The sequence below is a fragment of the Coregonus clupeaformis genome, chromosome 24 (assembly GCF_020615455.1).
Source record: "Coregonus clupeaformis isolate EN_2021a chromosome 24, ASM2061545v1, whole genome shotgun sequence".
Taxonomy (NCBI): domain Eukaryota; kingdom Metazoa; phylum Chordata; class Actinopteri; order Salmoniformes; family Salmonidae; genus Coregonus; species Coregonus clupeaformis.
The window spans coordinates 38,004,160-38,028,489 of NC_059215.1; the positions used below are offsets into that span (position 1 = coordinate 38,004,160).

Here is a 24,330-nt window from a genome sequence, read left to right on the forward strand (position 1 = left end):
TGTTATGAATTGCCAGTAGGCTGTCATAACTTAATAGAAGTAGCCTATGTGTTATCTGTAGCCTATACTTGAAATTGCCTTGTGTGATTACTCCGGTGATATATCAGTAATACCATAAAGATCGTGTTTAAGGTGACAATATTCAACATTAGATAATTTTGAACTCTCATCTGATTGTAGGTTCAAGTTCCATCATATATCTCTATTCCCCGCACAGCACATATCCAAACAATACCTGTTTGGTCACATTGGCACCTTGACTCATATTTTGTGTTGGTAAAAGAAACTGGGCTGTGTATTCAAGTAGGGACCAGTACCCCAAAAATTGCAAGCATTTCATCAAATGGAGAAAAAAACATATAGCTCTTTATCTATGGCTCTGAACAAAAATACATTTCAAGGACATTTCTTCCAACCAAACATTTATTTTATCCAAGGACTTGCTGACCAAGGTATGTCAAAAACATGTAATATTGTGTGTTCTGACCTTCAAATAACAGGAAGATGCGAAGAAATGTCTAATGCGGGCCAGCCCACACAAACTTGGTTAAAATTGCCTCTAACACGTTGGGGTCTACCATAAAACGTAACCACTGTGATAGTGGATCATAGGATGTTGAAAGACAAAAAGGAAGACGCAGTTAAGCAGGCAGAATGACAACATAAAAGATTAGACAGTTAGAATGTATGTAGTTCTTATCTTCTTTCTGACAATGTTTTTCTTTTCCTAAGCTGCTTTTATGAAAAGTGAACAGTGCTTCAGCTCCTGTCGCTGGAACTCCAGCAGATGGGGAAGTGAGTGACAGAGGAGAGACTCGAGAGACTAGTGAGACTGGAGAAGGGCAGGGGTCCATTTTGCTGTTCACGTCATGTCCCATGTCAGTGCTAACATTAGCAGCATGGTGGTCAGCTCCAGTGCCTCATTGCAATAGGCTGCATCTGCTAATAGAAATAAATAAGTGTTAGTTCATCTTTAGTAAAATTACATGTCTTATGTTGGCCTTGCAAAGAATTTAGTTTCCTTTTGTCCATTCTCTCTATGCATACCAACAAAATGTTGTCTCCCCTTCTTAAGTCTAGGATTTTCTGTAAAAACAGAGAAAACAAAGTAAGTCATGTGGATGAGGAGAGGGGGTAACAGAGAACCCTTGACATAGAGAACACACACACCAAACACGATGAGCCGCGTGTGTGTGTCGGTGGATCCCAGAGGGTTCTGGGCAGTGCAGCGGAACATGGAGCCATTGAGCTCGGCTGGTACTCTCTCCAGCACCAGCTCCCTCCCATTATGGTCCTCTCTCCCGTCCAGCAGAGGACCTCCCACCCTGGTCCAGGTGAACAGTGGCTCGGGGAACACCATGTTCTGAAGAGTGCATGGGGAAAAGCATCCTTTGTAAATAATGTGTGTGTATGAGATTGATTACATTACAGCCGGACTGCACATAATCACTGATGTACAAGTCACCTTGCATCCCAAATAATTACTCTGTGATCAAGATGATTGATTATGTGCCTTGCCAGCTCGCCTAACTCAAACTGATCCCATCAAACACGCTGAAATACTTTCATCCAAATGTATCTACCAGTTGTATTCTATAGTCATAGTGCGACACCTGTTGGTGAAGTGTTATATTCTTGAAAAAGGTTTGCTTTCAATGATTGTGATTTCCTACTACAGTTGAATGCACTTATTGGTACAAATAGGGTAAGAATAAAGCATTTCTCATGTACTCACCCCAGTGGAAGAGATCTGGAGGCCCTGAACTGTAATGCGGACAGTGTCTCCTACTTTAGCCTTACCAGGCGACATGGACAGTTTGGGGCCCCTGGGAGCAGCTAAAGGGAAATAAAATACAAACAATCAATGTTACATATTTTTTTATCTGATCTAATCTTTAATATTTTAACCAAATTGTACATTTACATTTTGGTCGTGTAGCAGACGCTCTTATCCAGAGTGACTTCCAGTCAGTGCAGTCAGTAACAAATCACTTCTATTATTTTTCCTTATTTGTCCCATAAACTATTTATAAAGGAATAAATGCAGCAACTCATCTATACTGAACAAAATATCAATGCAAGATACAACAATTTCAACGATTTTACTGAGTGACAGTTCATATAAGGAAATCAGTCAATTGAAATAAATTCATTAGACCCTAATCTATGGATTTCATGACTGGGCAGGGGTGCAGCCATGGGTGACCTGGGAGGGCATAGGCCCACCCACTTGGGAGTCAGGCCCAGCGAATCAGAATGAGTATTTCCACACAAAAGGGCTTTATTACAGACAGAAATACTCCTCAGTTTCATCAGCTGTCCGGGTGGCTGGTCTCAGACGATTCCGCAGGTGAAGAAGCCGGATGTGGAGGTCCTGGGCTGGCGTGGTTACACGTGGTCTGTGGTTGTGATGCCGGTTGGACGTACTGCCAAATTCTCTAAAATGATGTTGGAGACGGCTTATGGTAGAGAAATGAACATTCAATTCTCTGACAACAGCTCTGGTGGACATTCTTGAAGTCAGCATGCCAATTGCGAGCACCCTCAAAACTTGAGACATCTGTGGCATTATGTTGTGTGACAAAATTGCACATTTTAGAGTGGCCTTTTATTGTCCCCAGCACAAGGTGCACCTGTGTAATGACCGTGCTGTTTAATCAGTTTCTTGATATGCCACACCTGTCAGGTGGATGGATTATCTTGGCAAAGGAGAAATGCTCACTAACAGGGATGTAGACAAATTTGTGCACAAAACTTTAGAGAAATAAGCTTTTTGTGTGTCTGGAAAATTTCAGGGATATTTTATTTCAGCTCATGAAACATGTGACCAACACTTTACATGTTGCGTTTATATTTTTGTTCAGTATATATTCTCTGTATACCGTGCACAAAGCTTTCAGCCTATGAGTCCATTTTGTATATGAGCATGGCAGTCTTGGAACAGCTGTTTTTGATTGTGATAAATCTCCACTATATCTAGTAATCCACTCATACTTACTGATATGAGGTTTGCCGTGTATTCATCATAAACTGATGCCCGTGGCTGTACTGCATACAGAGCATAGTGTGGGTAGGTGTGTGTGCTTATGTGATTACATATGTAACGGTGTAAAAAATAGCTGATCTGCTGTGAGATTTCTAATGCGTTTCTAAGCAGAACTAATGGATGCTCTGAACAAATACTCTATTAAGGATCATCCTCATTACGTGAGTCACTGCCTCTAAATAGTCGCTGGCTGCTGCTGGATCCTGAGCTAAAGCATATGAGTACCGTATATTCCTGTAGTTGGCTGATGCTTTAGGATGGGAAGTGATTGTTTTCTGATATTACTGAATGCATTATCTCTGAGTAGTGTTGTGTGTGTGTATATATATATATATATATATATATATATATATATATATATATATATATTCCCTAAATTCAGAGTTTTCAGACACCATGGACATTTTCCATTAATTCAGGAAAAAAATGTAAACCTATAGTGAATTTGGACTTTAACTAATATTTTGGAACAATATTATTTTGGATTATACCATGGCATTGTTGAATACTTATTTCTGATTGGCTTGAAGGGCATTCTAGAGCGTGCATTATTTCCCTATAATGCACAGTATATTTGCACTGTAAAATTCAATGGCTATAGAGTTAATTCTTACATCTTCTATGTTTGAGCTGCTTATGAAAGCAAAAGTCGAATTGAAAACTTTGGTATTGTTGAATTCGATTTTCATAATGGCAAGCTAGGACTGATGGTTTGGTTAGTTAAACTCGCAAATCTGTTTGTTTGGTTACCACGGCAACTAGTGTAGCTGTCTAGTAAACTTGTAATGCTAGCTACTTCAGTGGATGTTGAACACATTTCTACCGACAAATGAACACATTCTAGCGGCAAATGTATTCAACTATAGCTATGGTATAAAAGGGATAATCAACTCAGGGCTCTATGCGTTCTCTGTAAAATAATGCAACGCCGTGGAAGATCACCTTCCACATCTTTCATTATTTTCCATAGAACGTGTAGCCCCTCATTGATTATCCCTTACATATTCTTTCTGTTTTCAAGGAGACATGAGTATTTGGTATCCAGCTGATTTTCATGGTCAAACCGATTTGGGAGCCTGGTATCTGAGGGAAGGTAGAAGGTGGAAGGGCATGCTCAGGTCTGGTACCCACACAGAGTGACCTCAGCCTGCATGGGCATGGACAGAGCTGGGTGCTTGACCTCGCAGCTGAACAGGGCGTCGTTGTCCAGCTGGGGGTTGAGGCTCCAGGTGAGCATGGCTCTGACCTCCATGGTGCCATCGCTGGAGACCTGCCGCCTGTGCTGGAAGTAGTAGAGCGGGTCAGTGCTCTGCACCCAGCGGGGGAACTCCCGGCTTACCACCGTCTCTGGGATCACCTCCGTGGTTGTGGGGCTGGGCTCAGACCCCTCCACACCACCAGGCTCCCCCGGGGCCCCTGGCTCCTCCCCGGCCCCTCCTATCTTCCCTGTCCCTCCGGTGTCCTGGTCCAGACGGGGGGGCTTCCCCAGGTCCTGGTCCAGCAGGGAGAGGGACTTCTTCAGCTTGGTGTCATCCAGATCTCTGCTGATCAAGGTCCTAGAGCTCCGTAGCCCTGCCAGGCCCCTGCCCTGGCTCCTGCCACCCTCCATAATAGAGGGGAACACCTCGATCAGCTCGCTGTCACGCTTGAAGTACACCTGAGAGGAGAACGACATCGTAAGAGCCCGTAACAACCAAGAACACAAATCATTTCAACGGTGCAGTGAGTTTTCTTACTTCAAATTATATTTCAGTAGGAGTACTTTTGAGTAGTTTGCATGTGGGTAGCTGAGGAACTCTCAACTCTGTTATTTTATATCGAGGTGGAGTTGAGTTTTGATAACTGGTCACGGGATTTGCTAGCAACAACATTGAGCCACCATCAGTCGATTCTTGTAAAAATGCCAATTCTGAAAACGCTGTCCTTTCGTGGGGTGCTGAAATTCATAATTTTAATACAAACATTTAGCAAATACAACCACCAACTTTTTCGTCATTGCTCGTACTACTTGAGCTGAGATTAAATGAGATCTGTGCTATCTGGGATCCTTGGGAAGTCCCTACCCCATTGAAGTTGGCATTTTAAATGGTTAAGGTAAGAGTTAAGGTTAGGGTTAGGTATGGTTATGGTTATGGTTATGGTTATGGTTACGGTTACGGTTATGGTTATGGTTACGGTTACGGTTACGGTTACGGGTTAAGGTAAAGTTAGGATGTCCCAAGGATCCCGGATAGCAGGGACCTATCAGTTTACGTAGTATGAGCAATGAGGACCTTTTTATTTATTTTGATTAACAAACAAATATCAACAAACAAAAGAGGAATAGTCACATGCAAACAAGCATACATACAAACTTTTTACATTGCCAGGAATCCTAAACAAACAAATCATATTCATAAATAATACAAGTTTTAATTGCCTTTTTGTTTTTCATTTTAGTTAAAGTAGAGCCATATTGTTTAAATTCATTCATAAAGTGAAAAAACTTAGGTTTTGAATTAGACCATTTGCATTTGTGAATATTACGTTTACCTAATATTATTAGCAGTTGAAAATCACCATAGATCTTAGATCAAATAAATCTTGCTGAGGGAAATGTAGTATCACAAACAATATTCATAATCTGTTTATTACAACATTTATCTTTGAGGATGTTAATATTGCCAATGAATATATTTTAATTTAAATCTACGGTACTAAATCAACCACAAAAAAATAAAATAATAATAATAATTGGAATCGCATCAGAAACAATAGCATATTCTTTCGGGGTTATTGGAATTCTAAACTTATCAAGAAATTCCCCATATGAGAGATTTTTTTCAACATCAAAACTACACTGAAGCAGAAATTCTAAACCACCAACAGAGTCAAATAAATACTTAGGGAAGACATTCCAAATATTGTTCTGGTTCTTAATATACTTCAGAATCCAATTGATTTTGAAAGTATTATTTCGAGTATTGAAATCTACAACCTCAAACCGATTGGTACCAAATGAAAGCCAAATATCATTCCCCCATTGACAGTTTCAGTATCTGTGGAACAGGTATGAGTTTCTTGAATGAAATAAAAAAAGTTGGCACTCTTACCCTTACAATACAAAAAAAAAAGATTTGCTTTTCAAAATATTATGGATTCCCCTGGCATTAATAGAAAAAACTGAAATGGAAATGTACAGTCGTGGTCAAAAGTTTTGAGAATGACACAAATATAAATTTTCAACAAGTCTGCTGCCTCAGTGTTTATGATGGCAATTTGCATATACTCCAGAAAGTTATGAAGAGTGATCAGATGAATTGCAATTAATTGCAAAGTCCCTCTTTGCCATGAAAATGAACTTAATCCCCCCAAAATTCTGCCCTGCCACAAAAGGACCAGCTGACATCATGTGATTCTGTCGTTAACACAGGTGAGAGTGTTGACGAGGACAAGGCTGGAGATCACTCTGTCATGCTGATTGAGTTAGAATAACAGACTGGAAGCTTTAAAAGGATGGTGGTGCTTGAAATCATTGCCATTCGAAAGTTATTGAAAGCCAAGTTAACAAACAGATCACCGACCATTTCGAATCCCACCGTACCTTCTCCGTTATGCAATCCGGTTTCTGAGCTGGTCATGGGTGCACCTCAGCCACGCTCAAGGTCCTAAACGATATTATAACCGCAATCGATAATAGACAGTTCTGTGCAGCCGTCTTCATCGACCTGGCCAAGACTTTCGACTCTGTCAACCACCGCATTGTTATTGGCAGACTAAATAGCCTTGGTTTCTCAAATGACTGCCTTGCCTGGTTCACCAACTACTTCTCAGATAGAGTTCAATGTGTCAAATCGGAGGGCCTGTTGTCTGGACCTATGGCAGTCTCTATGGGGGTGCCACAGGGTTCAATTCTTGGGCCGACTCTTTTCTCCATGTATATCAATGATGTCGCTCTTGCTGCTGGTGACTCTCAGATCCACCTCTACGCAGACGACACCATTTTGTATACATCTGGCCCTTCATTGAACACTGTGTTAACAAACCTCCAAACGAGCTTCAATGCCATACAACACTCCTTCAGTAGCCTCCAACTGCTCTTAAACACTAGTAAAACTAAATGCATGCTCTTCAATCGAACGCTGCTGGCACCCGCCCACCCGACTAGAATCACTACTCTCGACGGGTCTGACCTAGAGTATGTGGACAACTACAAATACCTAGGTGTCTGGTTAGACTGTAACTCTCCTTCCAGACTCACATTAAGAATCTCCAATCCAAAGTTAAATCTAGAATCGGCTTCCTATTTCGCAACAAAGCCTCCGCTCATGCTGCCAAACATGCCCTCGTAAAACGGACTATCCTACCGATCCTTGACTTCGGCGATGTCATTTACAAAATAGCCTCCAACACTCCACTCAGCAAATTGGATGTAGTCTATCACAGTGCCATCCGTTTTGTCACCAAAGCCCCACATACTACCCACCACTGTGACCTGTACGCTCTTGTTGGCTGGTCCTCACTACATATTCGTCGCCAAACCCACTGGCTCCAGCTCATCTATAAATCACTGCTAGGCAAATCCCTGCCTTATCTTAGCTCATTGGTCACCATAGAAACACCCACCCGTAGTATGCGCTCCAGCAGGTATATCTCACTGGTCATCCCCAAAGCCAATGTAGTGTATGAAGAATTATGACTTTGCTAATGTTTTCAAATGGAACCTGAGAGGATGTTTATTCAGTTTTACAGGGAGACGTTTTAGAGTGACACCCCATAGAACAGAGGAAGTCTGTTTGTTGGAGACAGGTGATTGGACAGTATGGGGAACCACCCATATCTTGGTAAAGATTATAAGTACTGGGTTGGAACAAAGAAGATCAGAACAGACATATTCTTTTGGGACACTGTTCTCCGGATGCTGCAGACGTCTGTAAACTTATGCTGAAAACTTGTGATATAAATAAAACGTATAATCGAAGTACAGTATAAGCGGACTCCTTTGTTTCAGAGCATAATTAGTAACGCTTTCTCGACACTACAAATGGCGACGAGTGATTGGGCCGGTCTGCGTCTCTCCTGTGTTACATTCATGAGCAGCGAAGTGACTCCCGCTCAAGACGCCGGCTTATAAGGTGAGATTTCTCACGGTCTTGTGTGCGATTTGGTTCGTTTGGTTATGGGTGTGTGCGCTGGGGAGATGTACCGTGTAAAATACTTGTGTGTGCTGGTGTTGCTGTTATTGCTGTGGAATGGGGGTCTGTTCTAACTATTCTAAATTTGTTTGCGCTGGTAAACAGCGAAAAAAGGGGGGAGTGTCTATGGGGATATTTTGCTTGAAAAAGAGTTCAAGAAGAATAGATTGAGAGGAATAAGGCCTAGGCATATGTGTGTAACTTAGAACCGCTACGAATCTACGTTAGCCCTCTTGAGGAGGCGATCATTATGATGGGCCAAAAAATCCTATAACACGTTAGGTGGAGTAGGTAAGTCCAGGGGGCTTGAGGCTGTGGTATATTTTGATTGTATGTTACCGCTCAGCTTGTGGTTGACGAATCATTTGTTTGATGTAACCGCTCATTAGATTTCCGGCGGGACCTCGTGGTAGCAGAAATTTAGAGAAACAAAGGAATTTTCACGACGTAGCGGAGGTAGAAATGCTAAATGCGGCATGCTAAATGCTTCATGCTACATGCTAATTTATACATGCTACATGCTAATTTGATGCGTGCCGTGTGCTGTATTTTTACCTTGGAGGTCCATTGGAATGGATCGAGCCTCCAGAACTGTGTTTAGTATAGCGTGGGATTGTGTGCTATGGTTTGTGAGCTCTGTTAAGTGTTATTGTTTGTCTATGAGGGGTAAAAGAGAGGAGGTATAGCGGGACTGTTAACGTTCTGTTGTCTGGGGTGAAGAGAGCTGGGAGAGAGCTCCTTCCACTGTGAAATCGCAGTGATGAATGGACTGCGCATGCGTGTGATTTTATGTCTCTAGAGTGACGTAGGGGTAAATATGCCACTCCTCTGCTACACTCTTCTGCGGGGAGACGCAGACGAACGAAGGAACAAAGAGAAGGGAACATTTAGAGGCTAATGGTGTATTTTGGTTGTTACATCGGCTGTTGTTTGAAGATGAAACTGTTTTCTTGTGACCTATTGAATTGATAAACTAGAGATATGTTGACGGATTAAAATAAATAAAATAAAATGTTATTGAGTTATTTATAATATTCCTGAGTTAAGTTGTTTGCTTATTTCTTAGCGCAAATGTGAACGGAGGAGTATTGAATGTTTGACATAACTCAGTGTGTGCATAAAATACTAAATTCTTGTTTGTCCTTTGTTATTCTGTCAAATGAGAGATGGTAAGAGGAAGGAGGAGAGAGAGAGAGAGCTGAAGTGCTGACGTATACATCACGCGACAAGAGTCTGCTGCAACGGGACCAGGTCAAACTAAGGCCAGTACTGTTATATTTACAAAACCTTCCCCTACAGGATATTTGATGTTATGACAATTTGACAGGGACTTGGCAACAGACTGATCAATTGATGTAATTGCGTATTGGAGTTTTTTGTGCATGAGTGGGTTTGATTAGAGTTGTGTTGGGAATCGAGTACTGACATTATTCTGTAAAATTGAGGTCATTGGGTGCTTATTAAGCAATTGGTTTATGAGTACTGTAGTGTTGCTGGATTATAGGTCTTTTCTTTTTTGGATTGCTCTGAAGTTGACTACTTTCATTTACTTTCCTGATTGGATGTGGTAAGATTGCCACTAATCAATAATTTGGTAAAATAAAATAAAATGAATAGATAAATAAATTGATGAATAAATTAATTGATTAATTAATTAATTTGAGGAAGAAGAAAAAAAAATAGAAAGAGGAAAAAAAATAGGGAGGAAGCTATAGGCTATATATTCTAAAATAATGAAATAATTTACAATAAAGGAATATAAAATAGTTGTTACATGGGGGAAAAAGGACATCAGAACTATGAAAGTAATTACACCTGTTGATATAGTTGAAAATAGTAAACATTGCAATACCATTAACCAAAGGTTATCTGGAAAAGGGAATAAAAGTTGGCCTGACATTGAACAACCATAGCCAGTGAAGGGAATCTTAACCCTGACGTCATCAACATGATGAAAGTGATTGAATAATAGAGAGAGGAGAAGCAGAGGCGACCAGAAAGATGAATCCAAAACTCCAGAAGTAAGAAAAAACCGAGATGTCTGGAAACTAAGAGAAGAATGAGGTTCGGAAAGATGAAGACAAAGATGAAGACTTGGAGATTAAAGGTGCTTCATATTCAAGAGGATTTTATCCAACAATGATTAGCAAAGAAGAAATAGAAAGAGATATAGACTGAAGTGTATTATGCCTGGATAAGGGGAATAATTTAGAAGAGACAACGAGAACTGGAAGAACAACTCAAGAAGCTGAAGATACAGAAGAGAAGAAAAAACTGCTGAGAAAAGGATCCCAAGAATTGGAGGAGAAGAATACATTGAGGCGAAGGAAAGAGAGCACAAGTAAGAAGATGATGGAAGATGATATTTCGAGGACAGAACTTAGAATATAAGCTTTTGAAGAATACCGATATGTCAACAACAAGAAAGAACAGGACCAAGAAACTCTCAGAAAACTTGATCAAATACAACTGGGGGAGAAGAAGAAGGAGAATAAAGGCTTTGGTTATGAAGAATCAGTGTGCACCAAATCAACAATCACTGCCATAGCTTCAACTGAACGAGGTCAAATGCAATTGTATCAGCCACAACTAGTGGTACAAGTTGTTTCATATCCATAGATAGTTTCTGGAAAGAGGGAATTTCAGAGGAAGATACAGGAGCAAGTGAAGATCATCTGGAGGACAGGTGAACCCTTAAAGGAGCAAGGATTCTAGAGGTGCCTAGAAGATCCGAAGGGGGGTGTCAGCTGGTAGCACCAATTAGGGAAAAAATATCCAACAATTGAAGTGAAAACAAAGGACTATGAGAAGTGATGGTGAATAGCGGAACAGCTTTTATCTGTGTTCAGCCTGAAGAGGTTACACATCTCACTATGTAAAATTGACTAATTAGGATAGGGATTCGAGGGAGTAAAACAGCTGATTCCTCTTATGGAACCAATTGAGCTCTGCTATAAAAATCAAAAAATTACAATACCCATACTGGTATCAGAACATACACCTATTGCATTGTTGGGAAGAGAAGCATTGTGTAAGTTGAACTGTACAATAAGATGTACACCAGACGGCTGTCTGGTAGAAGATTTTAAAAGAGTAGGGTTTTTGGGAACCATATTTGCTTGAAAAGATTATATCATAGGAAGGAGCACAATCTGTTTGAAAAATAATGTTAAAAGGGTGACTGTTATTCTTGGTTACATTCCTACACCAAGAGATTTCAAATTAGGCTAAAAGATGCTCAATCGTTTGCCAAGTCTATGTGTAAAGAAATCATAAGCAGGTGGGGACTTCCCGATCACATATTGAAAAAATTAGTGGTAAAGGATTTTGTGAATGAATCAGTGGAAAGGGTTTTTAAAAGTTAGGAGAAAAGTCAGATATAAAAAAAAAAAAAGTTAGGAAAACTAGGGTTGAAGGAACTCTAGGACAGTTAGCTAAGCTTCAAAGTTAGTAGTAAGAGAGAGAGAACAGTGGTGAAGGGAAATTTAGAGTTTAGTGAGAAGATAGATATGGCAGGAGTTTAGATCTGTTAGGAGCAGATGCATTGAGAAAGTATGCGTTGCTGAATGATAAGAGAAGATTGAGGGTGATTGAGTATCTATATTTACAATTCCCAGCAGGAAGATCAAGGTGATTATAAGTGTATTTTTTATAACCAACAGTTTGAAAGTGAGGGATTAGAGTTAGGACTGAGAGTGAATGTAGTGACACTAGTGGTGATAGATGGAAATACAAGTCAAGAGTTCAAAGCCTTAGGGAGAATGGATGAATTAGCAACAATGACATCAACACTTCAGCCTATTATAACAACAGTGAGAAGCAATTTAACTCCTTCAACATTGACAGTTATTAAAGCCATAAATATATCACATTTGATTACAAGGGAGCCAATAGCTCTAGCACCAATTTTAGAGGAAAAGACTGTTATTAGGGTTAGGATGGGTGATACAGCTCATTTTCCTTGTAGTTGTCGAAACATTTGTTTAGGCCTAGGTTTAAGTGTTCTTGGTTAAATGAAATACCCTATGTGAATTTGTTAGATAGGAAGGAAAATCAGTTAACAGCGCTTCATGAAGCATTGGAGAGGTAACCAGTGAAGGCTAAAAGTTGTTTTTGTTCTAATAAAACATATGATGGATAGGAGTTATTTAGGGGTTTGTGTGGTGAGAAAATATATTCTTACCTATGGATGGATAGGATGTTGTTACATGTTGAAGTTGAAGCTTCCATATTAGTTTTTTTTTTATTTAAAAGAGGGGAAGCAAAGGGAAAGAGATAAATCTGATTCTGAAAGAGAGAAGTTTCATAGTCTGGGAAGCCTATCATTGGAGGATAAGTCTAAGAGAGAAGTGGGGATTTTTCCATGGTATGGTGTAAAATTTTGGGAAGATAACATAGATAATATTAACTATAATTTGAGGGGTTTTGCAAATGAAACGATAAGAGGGTTTAACCTTCTGTGAAGACTCAAAGGAGTATTGATAGATAGATATCAATTTTGATTATCTCATTATTTTTCAAATGTTTTTCAATATTAGTGTGATTTTAGTGTTTTGTTATGAATCAAAGGGGGGAAATAGAATAATGTGATTCATTTTATATATTATTTTTATATTCTTAGTTGATATTGATGTTTTAATTTGAATGTGTTGTTTTGCAAAAGATACTGTTTGGTATTTTCTTTTCTTCCAGAAGCATATGGGGGAATATGTAGAGATTGAAATACTCAAACAAGGACAATATGAAAGGACAATATGAAGGGACTGGAGGAGATGGAACAAGGAAGGTGTGGAAATGTTCCGATTCCATCATCAACGATGCATTGGAAGTCGACACTGCTGCGGAGATGAAGTGTAGTGGAGTACATTCCAGTGTCTGCAATGATATATAGACATATTTGCATGTGGAATACATAATTTGTGTCATATTCTTTCTGTATTAGGTATTAATTTTTGTAGAATGATATTTGCTGTTATTAGATACATGTGGGGATCTCAGATGTTTTTGTTTATTTCGTGAATGCTTAGGGACATGGAGTCTAGGCAGGGATAGAGAGGAATCCACAGTAGTGTCCGATGGGTCGACCAGCCTGAGTGTGGACATTTTGGATAGTATTTTGTTTGCTGGGGCTTTCATGTGTATTTAATTGCATCATAGTTTCAAATGCATTGATAAAGATTTATGAATTGATCTGGAGTACTTAGGTGGTTGCCTGGGGCAGAGGGGCCGTGAGAGAATTTTACTGTCTTGATTGATGGATGGATGTTTGGAAAGAAGGCTGCCAGACAGGTTTTTCGCTCTCACACTCCATAAAGATTTGTTCATGTTTCATAGAAATGTATTTACACTCCAGAGAAAAGTGTTTTGGGTTTATTGTTAAAGATAATCAATAAGAGAAATTGTTACTTGTCATAATCCTATTCTTTTTGTTTTCGAGACTTTTAGTTAGTCTCAAAGGGGGGAAATATGTAGTGTATGAAGAATTATGACTTTGCTAATGTTTTCAAGTGGAACCTGAGAGGATGTTTATTCAGTTTTACAGGGAGCCGTTTTAGAGTGACACCCCATAGAACAGAGGAAGTCTGTTTGTTGGAGACAGGTGATTGGACAGTATGGGGAACCACCCATATCTTGGTAAAGATTATAAGTACTGGGTTGGAACAAAGAAGATCAGAACAGACATATTCTTTTGGGACACTGTTCTCCGGATGCTGCAGACGTCTGTAAACTTATGCTGAAAACTTGTGATATAAATAAAACGTATAATCGAAGTACAGTATAAGCAGACTCCTTTGTTTCAGAGCATAATTAGTAACGGTTTCTCGACACTACACCAACACCTCCTTTGGCCGCAATTCCTTCCAGTTCTCTGCTGCCAATGACTGGAACGAATTGCAAAAATCTCTGAAGCTGGAGACTCTTATCTCCCTCACTAACTTTAAGCATCAGTTGTCAGAGCACCTTAATAATAATAATAATATGCCATTTAGCAGACGCTTTTATCCAAAGCGACTTACAGTCATGCGTGCATACATTTTTGTGTATGGGTGGTCCCGGGGATCGAACCCACTACCCTGGCGTTACAAGCACTGTGCTCTACCAGCTGAGCTACAGAGGACCACACCTGTACACAGCCCATCTGAAATTAGCCCACCCAACTACCTCATCCCCATATTGTTATTTATTTTGCTCATTTGCACCCCAGTATCTCTATTTCCACATCATCTCTTGCACATCTATCATTCCAGTGTTAATACTAATTGTAATTATTTTGCACTATAGCCTATTTATTGCCTTACCTCCATAACTTGCTACATTTGCACACACTGTATATATATTTTCTGTTATATTTTTGACTTTATGTTTTGTTTTACCCCATATGTAACTCTGTGTTGTTGTTTTTATCGCACTGCTTTGCTTTATCTTGATCAGGTCGCAGTTGTAAATGAGAACGTGTTCTCAACTGTCTTACCTGGTTAAATAAAGGTTAAATAAAAATAAATAAATAGAAATTGTTCTTCCTCTGTTAACCATGGTTACCTGCAAGGAAACATGTGCCGTCATCATTGCTTTGCACAAAAAGGGCATCACAGGCAAGGATATTGCTGCTAGTAAGATTGCACCTAAATCAACCATTTATCAGATCATCAAGAACTTAAAGGAGAGAGGTTCAATTGTTGTGAAGAAGGCTTCAGGGCGCCCAAGAAAGTCCAGTAAGCGCCAGGACCGTCTCCTAAAGTTGATTCAGCTGCGGGATCGAGGAACCACCAGTGAGGCGAATACTTTTGGAGGATGGCCTGGTGTCAAGAAGGGCAGCGAGGAAGCCACTTCTCTCCAGGAAAAACATCAGGGACAGACTGATATTCTGCAAAAGGTACAGGGATTGGACTGTCATTATCTCTGATGAATCCCCTTTCCGATTGTTTGGGGCATCTGGAAAAAAGCTTGTCCGGAGAAGAGAAGGTGAGCGCTACCATCAGTCCTGTGTCATGCCAACAGTAAAGCATCCTGAGACCATTCATGTGTGGGGTTGCTTCTCAGCCAAGGGAGTGGGCTCACTCACAATTTTGCCTAAGAACACAGCCATGAATAAAGAATGGTACCAACACACCTCCGAGAGCAACTTCTCCCAACCATCCAATAATAGTTTGGTGACGAACAATGTCTTTTCCAGCATGATGGAGCACCTTGCCATAAGGCAAAAGTGATAACTAAGTGGCTCGGGGAACAAAACATCGACATTTTGGGTCCATGGCCAGGAAACTCCCCAGACCTTAATCCCATTGAGAACTTGTGGTCAATCCTCAAGAGGTGGGTGGACAAACAAAAACCCACAAATTCTGACAAACTCCAAGCATTGATTATGCAAGAATGGGCTGCCATCAGTCAGGATGTGGCAAAGAAGTTAATTGACAGCATGCCAGGGCGGATTGCAGAGGTCTTGAAAAAGAAGGGTCAACACTGCAAATATTGACTCTTTGCATAAACTTAATGTAATTGTCAATAAAAGCCTTTGACACTTATGGAATGCTTGTAATTATACTTCAGTATACCATAGTAACATCTGACAAAAATATCTAAAAACACTGAAGCAGCAAACTTTGTGAAGACCAATACTTGTGTCATTCTCAAAACCTTTGACCACGACTGTACTTTCACAGTGACTATATGAAGAATATGAAACTTGTATAAGTTCACATGAAATGGCTTATCACAAAATGAAACATTCTTGCTAGTTGCAAATAAAAACAGTCCTTTGCACCACGCAGGTAGTAGATCTAAAGTGAAAACGTCATTTTTTCCCAATTGCAAATAAAATCTGACTTTTGCACCATGGATCGGTAAAACAAGTGTCAGTGCAAATTTCCCTGCCGTAAAAAAATTTTACCTAAAACACTTGGCTCACACAAATAATGCTCTTTCCTCACAAAATAAAACGCTTTACCAGTTGCAAATAAAAATAATTCCTGCACCACTCACTTGGTTAATCCAGTAGCCATCAAGCTAGGCGACAGCGCAAATTTCCCTGCCATTAACAAAATGCTTGGCTCCCGCGAAGTATGCATTTTCCCCTCCTTCCTTGCTCTCTCAATCATCGGCCACTGATGATTCCGAGCTTCTTTATCAAATGCTGTCAGGTCATCCTTGAACCTCAGGTTGTTGTTCTTTAAATAGTAATTTTTCTTTGCACGTTTCCATGTCAGATCCCTCGCTGTCCTGGAGATGTATCTCATGATCACTGGTCGCGTGGCTGGTTGTTCTCCCCATCTCTACCCAGGCGGTGCACCACATCCAGGGAACCTGCAACAACACTCTGCTTGGTCTCCGGGACAATTGCCCTGCAAATGTCCTTCACCCTTGCTTTGATGTTCTCATCAGATCTTTCAGCGATTCCGTAAATTTGAAGATTCCATCTCCGACTGTACCGGTCAGTCTCGTTAACCTCTGACACCATTTCTGTGAGTTTCTTCTCCTGCTTTGCAACCTGAATTTTCAGTGTTGCGTTCTGCTGCTTCAGAGTATTTACTTCCTTAGCATTGAAATCAATCGCTTTCTTCAGGTTAACGATGCTGACAGTGTTCTTTTTCACCAAGTCCATGATCTGCGCTCTCTTTGATTTTAGCCGTGAGGATGTGGATGATGTTGTCCTATAGCTGACTCAGTGATGGTTCGCTTCTCAGCCTCTGGAAGTTGCACCTTGGTTGGGGTATTCAGGTATGAATCACATTCACTCCTTTTTCTACACTACAAGCATATGAACGAGTTTCAGCAATGCCTCTTTTCTCCTTGGAAGTCTCAACAGCCGTTATCTCAGCAACAGTTTGGTTATGTCCTGACTCCATGCTGCTAGCTATGAAGATGTTAGCTAGCTAATGTTTGCTAAACACGCTGAAACCTTTCGATAGCTTGTTTGTTGGAAATTGTCAAAAAAATATTTCAATGGCTTGATTAATTACAAAATTATTCAAAATTGCTACACTGTATAGCTATATTTTTTTGTTGTTGAAACTGCAGCCTAAATTTATAAACTTTGTGAGAAAACCCTAAAATTGTTCCTCAGCTAGAAATTCTACAAGCTCTCATGCCACCATCTTGAGCGCCCCCGCCCCCCAATGAGGGAAAAAGTCAGTGCTCGTATTCGCTAAAAGTTTGTATTAAAAGTATGAATATCAGCACCCCGCAGAAGGATCGCAGTTGTACAGGAACAGGTAAGCGTTTTCAGAATTGACATTTTTACAAGAATTTACTGATGGTGACTCAATGCTGTTGCTAGCAAATCCCCTGACCAGTTATCAAAACTCAACTCTGCCTCGATATTAGAGAACGGAGTTGAGTGTTCCTCAGCTAGCATGTGGGCAAACTCACCGTAGGGGCTGGCTTTCCTCCCATGACGATGCAGACTAGAGTGAAGTTCTGGGCCTCGTAGCGACTGAAGGGGGCCGGGCAGTCTGCTGCCGCTACAGAGATGGACTTAGGAGGCACTAGGGAGGAAAAGAGCAGAGCCTGGGACTAAAACGAGAAAACCATCCACATATAGGAAAAGTTTGTCTAGTATTTTCATTATTTTTCCCCCAAGTATTTTCCAAAGGGCTACATAAAAAAACTAAACTAAAACATGAAACAGACATGTTTTTCATGTCTGTAGTTGATGGCAGAAAGTAGTCTTCTGTGCATTTCCCACATCTCAACAGTAGGGGGAGGCAGGTGATAAAAATGCTGATAGTTGTGGTAATGAAAACTGTTAAAACACTAAATAATCATGGATGCTGGACAAAGGCTACAAAACCTGCCACTCACAAAATCCTATCCAGTACCACATGATCATATCTATATAACATTAATTTTCTTAAATTTTACCCATGACAGTGAGCACGATGGTGCCTGAGGCTAAGACCACCCTGTCTCTAGAGGCCTTGTCGTAGATCCCCACATGGCACTCATATGGCCCGTCATCTTCCATCTGTACCTCAGGGAGCCTGGCAACACAAATAAAAAACTAGTGAAGATAATACAAGATATGAGTTGTAAAGAGCTTTTCCGTGTACTCAAAGAATTTCTAAGAAAATAAAAAATTGGTAAGATAAGCCTAAACTTGCAAGTGAAAACACTGACCAATGCTCTCTTTCTTGAGGCTGCAGACTACAGGTCAAGCTTACCGGACAGTTGATTGGTAGACCAGGTCTTCTCGTCTGCGGAAGTCCTCCATATGGGAGAAGTTGCTGTTGTACATGGCATCGTAGGTGAAGATCTTCTGCTTGGCACTGCCACCCTCTGTCACCTAGAAAGTTAAAGAATACATCACATTACACATCCTGGGCATGTGTCCATATAAAACAAGCTTTCTACACAAAACACTATCAATGAACAGTTATTATCTTCCAATTCATGAAGCCTAGAGAGCTTTGAAGCCTCTTCTTTTGCCCCTTTTATCAGTTTAGTTAGTTTCACAAGGAGCTTATAATAATATAATTATTATAATTATTATTTAAAAAACCTTATCAAACCTAGTAGCTCTTCAGAAGTCAGATAGCTTGTTATGTACTGTACCTAATGCTCTGTCTCTTCTGAACAAAGCTTTGATGGATGTGTCAGCGTTTTAATTGAAGTGTCAATTGAAAACAGTAGATAACAATGCCGGCCTAGTCAAAAGCTTCTCATAGAAGTAAACACAAGATATGTGCTGTTGCAAACAACCAAACGGTTCATACAGGGATATCAAGGCAACCCTACTCACCCGAAACCACACAATCTCTCGCAGGTTGCCATCTGTCCTGAAATTGCACTTGAGTGTCACTGTGTCTCCAATGACAATGGGAGGGAGGGACTCAAGAGTGACAGTTAAATAGCCTGTGGTTCAAAGAAATAAGTAAAATATCTGTTACACACATTTCCACACACATCTCTCTCCACAATGTATAGTCAACTCCCTTCCATGAAACCCATAGCATAGACCAGCGCAAAACATGCTATAGGCATGCATTAGATGTAAAGTTGTTCTATTCTATTCTATGATTCCTAATGGCCATCAAAGATTGTTACTATACTTCTCAAATGACCATACCTCCCTCTCTCTGGAGCATTGGGAATCAAACCTTACGGGCTAGCTGTAATGGATTATTAATAGTGCATTATCAAGGCTATGTGGCCAAAGCGTCATCTATTTTGTCTCATGCAGGCAATTACAGCTTGGGATAGCAATATAATGTGCACACTTTTTCCCCCTTTACTTTAATGATTCATTATTGGCTTGTTCATTAATTAATTGTGGTGCTGATTGTGCACACATTTTCAGAAATGTGTCTTCACATGGTATTAAAATGTGTCTCTTAACTGTCTAATAACTGTGTCCGCATTGTGACCAGATTCCATGGTCCCTCCCTGTATGCAAATGATTTCACAGCTATTCTTTCTAAATATATATATTTTTAAGACATATTGGCATAAGTCAATGTTGACACCTGATAATGATGATTTAAATGGTTTCACTGTCCAGATCTGTCTACACTTGTAAGATATCCAGACACAATGCGTGCCTGACTACCTCCGGAGGTGGTCAGGAAGATCTGATCACAATCAGATCATAATGTGTCTTTTAATCGTCTACACCTGTCTAAAAATGTGGCCACAATCAGAATGTGGACAAGATCAGGACAAAGGACGCATGTTAGAACCAGTGGCACCACTAGTGCATGTTGCTGGTACTCTATTTCTCCCATTGGCGTGGTCTTATTGTGTGCTAAGTGCTGTGGCTCAGTCAGGTTAAAAAGGTCAGAATGGTGAATTAAAAGCCAACCTGTCTCCTAAACAAGTCAAGAGAGGATATAGTGCTTAGAAGCACTAATCTCTATCTCTACCCTGCACAGGCATCTGAGGCCACAGAAACCTAGTAGCGACCTCATTCTCTCTGAGAATTAATACACTGTAATGATATGTTTTCATTTGCACTTTCATAAGCGCAGAAAGAATCTCAACTAGCTTTACATTAAGTAAATATTGTGAGTATTGTAGGCTGCGTTTAGACAGGCAGCACAATTCTGATCTTTTTCTTCACTAATTGGTCTTTTGACCAATCAGATCATCTCTGAAAAAGATCTGATGTGAAAAGATCTGATGTGATTGGTTAAAAGACCAAATAGGCTGCTTTTATACAGGGAGCCCAATTCTGATTTCTCCCACTAATTGGTCCTTTCACATCAGATATTTTTCAGAGCTGATCTGATTGGTCAAAAGACTAATTAGTGAAAAAATGATCAGAATTGGACTGCCTGTATAAATGCAGCCACAGTGTTATATAATAATGCAAGTGTAGCATTCCAGCTCCTCCCTCCCACCTTGGCCTCTACACCCTGACATCATGGTGGATTATTTTTCACCATGTTTTTCCCGCTAATCCCCCAGCTTTTCATCTACAGACCCAGCCATTCGGCACATCGCTCTGCGTCCTGCTCCAGATACTACATGAATGGGAGGAGAGAGCTGGAGGGGCTTGTGCTACATACGTACATTAAAAACATTAAAAAATATACAGCAGCTCTTTGGAGCAAAGAGAGCTGACACTCAACTCTGTAAGCGGGAGTCCTGTAGGTGAAGGCAAAAAGACTTGACTCAGGTGTTTTTATGATGTCAGTTGACATTTCTTAAAGGGGACATTCCACTAAGAATCTACAATCCAAATCAGGGTTGTGTTCAATATATTATAGAAAAACAAGGGTTTCTTATAGGACAAAGTAGTCCGGCTCTGTTTCAGTCCGTTTCTTCTGTTTGGTGACTATTAAACCTAACCTAGCTATTGAGGCTGTCAGCAACATCCTCCTCATCAGTTACTGCTGGTGAGGTTAGGCCTTAACTGCATCACCATTGTCTTCTGCAGTGCACAAAAGACAGCCATAGTCCCTAGTCACCCAACTAGAGCCCAGACTCCGTATATAACCACCAGGAAATAGACATTCTCCTGCAACAGACTTAATGATGAATGGTTTAAGTACAGTAGTCTGTTGAAGATCCACTGCAAATACCCAGGGTTCACTTCATCTCATGTTAGTGCTGCGCTACGTTGACCAACAAGCTCCTCGGGTCCCATATTCTGAACAGGCACCATGACGGACAGCTGTCATCTGCTGTATCTAACAGAGGACATTTTGGGCTTCTATACAGTACACCCATACCTAGTCCAATGTTTTCTGATTATACGGTGATCAGAGAATTAGAGCCTGGCGCTGTTGTGACTCTTGATTCTTCTGAAAATGGGCTCACTCAAGGCATAATGTAGTTGATCCCTACGAGCATTAACTCAGCTACGGCAAATGGGATGGGGGGGGGTGAATAAAGCACAGACAGAACGGCAGCAAGGAGATGACTATCTCTCTCTTTCTCTCTCCCACTCACAGACCAAGTTGATCTCACGAGCCGCTGGAGGTGGAGTGCCATTCGTCTGGCAAGCAAGACTAAAGACCCAGACAGACAAACACACACACTCAAACTCATGTTACTAATATTAGATGCTTGAAATAATGCATATCCTCAGTGTTTTTGTTGCTGGCATTGTGTCAGGGCCTAGGCCTTGGGGCAGTGGCATTTAATCATTTTAGAGTACAGATTACCTGTAAAATGGGTCAGCCAAACAAACAGCCTTTATCCCTCAGATAATCAATCAAAAACTGGATTGAGTAACTAGGATTGTGACATCATAGCCTCACTGGCATCAGGCAACTTTTGTTTACATCAAACATTAATATGAGCACTCAATGTACAGACACTGAAGCAAATCTCCTCACGGACAAAGATCTTCAACTAATCATTTTAGATGGCTATCAATGACTTGACACTGTTTGCAGTCAATCTAGGCTACTGTGTAATGAGTTTCAAACTTGCAAGCAAAGAACCGCTGCAGCCTATAATCATTGGAAGTATGTATGTAGATAATATATACATATATACACTTTGCACACTCTTCTATTTGAAGAATCTCATATATATAATATATTTTGATTTGTTTAACACTTTTTGGTTACTACATGATTCCATATGTGTTATTTCATAGTTTTGATGTCTTCACTATTATTCTACAATGTAGAAAATAGTAAAAATAAAGAAAAAGCCTTGAATAAGTAGGTGTTCTAAAACGTTTGACCGGTAGTGCACATACATACTTCTGTGATAGGCTATAGCTCTAAACCCTGCAGAATGAACTTTCCAATGATTATAGGCTGCAGCGGTTCTTTGCTTGCATGTGTATATATATATATATATATATATATACTGAACAAAAATATAAAAGCAACATGCAACAATTTCAAAGATTTCAAATGAGTGGGCAGGGTTGCAGCCATGGGTGGGCCTTGGCGGGCTGGGGGACCAGGCCCAGCCAATCAGAATTAGTTTTTCCCCACAAAAGGGCTTTATTACCGACAGAAATACTCCTCAGCACCACCGCCCCACACCCCCCCTCAGACGATCCCGCAGGTGAAGAAGCTGGATGTGGAGGTCCTGAGCTGGCGTGGTTACACATGGTCTGCGGTTGTGAGGCTGGTTGGACGTAATGCCAAATTCTCTAAAACGACGTTAGAGGCAGCTTATGGTACAGAAATTAACATTACATTCTCTGGCAACAGCTCTGGTGGACATTCCTACAGTCAGCATGCCAATTGCAAGCTCCCTCAAAACTTGAGACATCTGTGACATTGTATTGTGTGACAAAACTGCACATTTTAAAGTGTCCTTTTATTGTCCCCAGCATAAGCAGCACCTGTGTAATGATCATGCTGTTTAATCAGCTTCTTGATATGCCACACCTGTCAGGTGGATGGATTATCTTGGCAAAGGACAAATGCTCACTAACAGGGATGTAAACAAATTTGGGCACAACATTTGAGAGAAATAAGCTTTTTTTGAGTGTATGGAAACATTTCTGGGATTTTTTATTTCAGCTCATGAAACATGGGACCAACACTTTACATGTTGCGTTTATATTTTTGTTCAGTGTATATATGTGTATCTATATATGTATGTGTGTGTATATATATTTATGTGAAATAGTCTACTGCATTGAGCTTTAGAAATAAAATAAAAACGTTTTAATAAGAACAAAATGCTCCTTATAGTATACAAAACTGAGACTTACCAACTGCTAAATCCAAAATATATAAGACGAGACACTGAGAAAAAGCACAACTCATCTTCCCTGTTAGTGTGTGTGGTCAAGTTTACATTCCATCTACTTTTAGTCGACAAATCGCCGATAATGTGCCATCCACCGTGTCTGTGGCACCGGGTCGGAAGCCCTTTCGGAACGCTTCATTCTGCACCGGAACGCAGACCTTGTTTTCTGTTTCTGTCAAGCGAGCAGTGAGAAAAATATGTCCATTTCCCGTTATTAACTCCTGAATAGTGAGAGGATTAAAAAAAGCAACAGATTTGAATGAAGTCTCTCTGCTCTCTCAACACACGCTTACGCGCGCGCACACAAGCACCGATAGGCGCGCCAAATCCTATCAGGCGACAGACAGTTGCCTCATGTTAGTGCAATGAAATATAGCCAAAATAGCTCATTATTCGTTTAGATTATTTATTTGCATGCAATTAAATAAAACGTAGGCTACAGTATAAAATAGGGACAGAGGATGAGAAAACTCCCCAGCATGTAGCCCCATGTCCCCCTCTGTGTCCAAGATAACAGTCTATTAGCTTATACCTCAACTGCCTCCCCAAAATCATTCACTGAGTTTGCAAAAATCACAAATTAGCAAAAATGAAGAGCTTGAAGACCATGATCTATTTATTCCAATAACAAGGTGACATACTGTAAAACGCACTGTCCAAATAAGTACCTTCAAATAAGTTCCTTCAATAAACACTGACAGTGTGTTTATTGACATGGAAACCAGGACATTTGAAAAAATTCAAACAGAATAAAAGAACAGGACATTATTACACAGTGTATATTGATCATCAAGTTGATTTATGAGAAATTGTTTATGTAGAATTCCCTTTTTCCCAAAAGTGGGATCCATATCAGTGGTGTACTGTACCTATACTTTACATTAAGTTCACAGGTAACACTTTACATTAAGGTACCCTGTCGCCCTTTCCTGCAGTCAATGACCAAAAGCG

General features: G+C 40.3%; 1 protein-coding gene across 2 annotated transcripts; it reads right to left on the bottom strand.

The window, feature by feature from the left end:
- Positions 1-411: 411 nt before the first annotated feature.
- On the bottom strand, positions 412-23,646 carry LOC121537456 (immunoglobulin superfamily member 21-like). Of its 2 annotated transcripts, none has more exons than XM_041845085.2 (10): positions 23,342-23,646; positions 18,956-19,068; positions 18,378-18,499; positions 18,079-18,197; positions 17,587-17,702; positions 4,178-4,703; positions 1,736-1,836; positions 1,171-1,363; positions 1,048-1,086; positions 412-939 (listed from the first exon to the last, which is right to left on the bottom strand). In XM_041845085.2, exons 1-10 carry the CDS (start codon positions 23,394-23,396, stop codon positions 863-865), a joined length of 1,461 nt encoding a protein of 486 aa, XP_041701019.2. In that variant the 5' UTR covers positions 23,397-23,646; the 3' UTR covers positions 412-862. The 2 variants fall into 2 exon arrangements, with proteins under 2 accessions (XP_041701019.2, XP_041701018.2); XM_041845084.2 differs by having other exon boundaries at positions 412-942.
- Between the last annotated feature and the right edge of the window lie 684 nt (positions 23,647-24,330).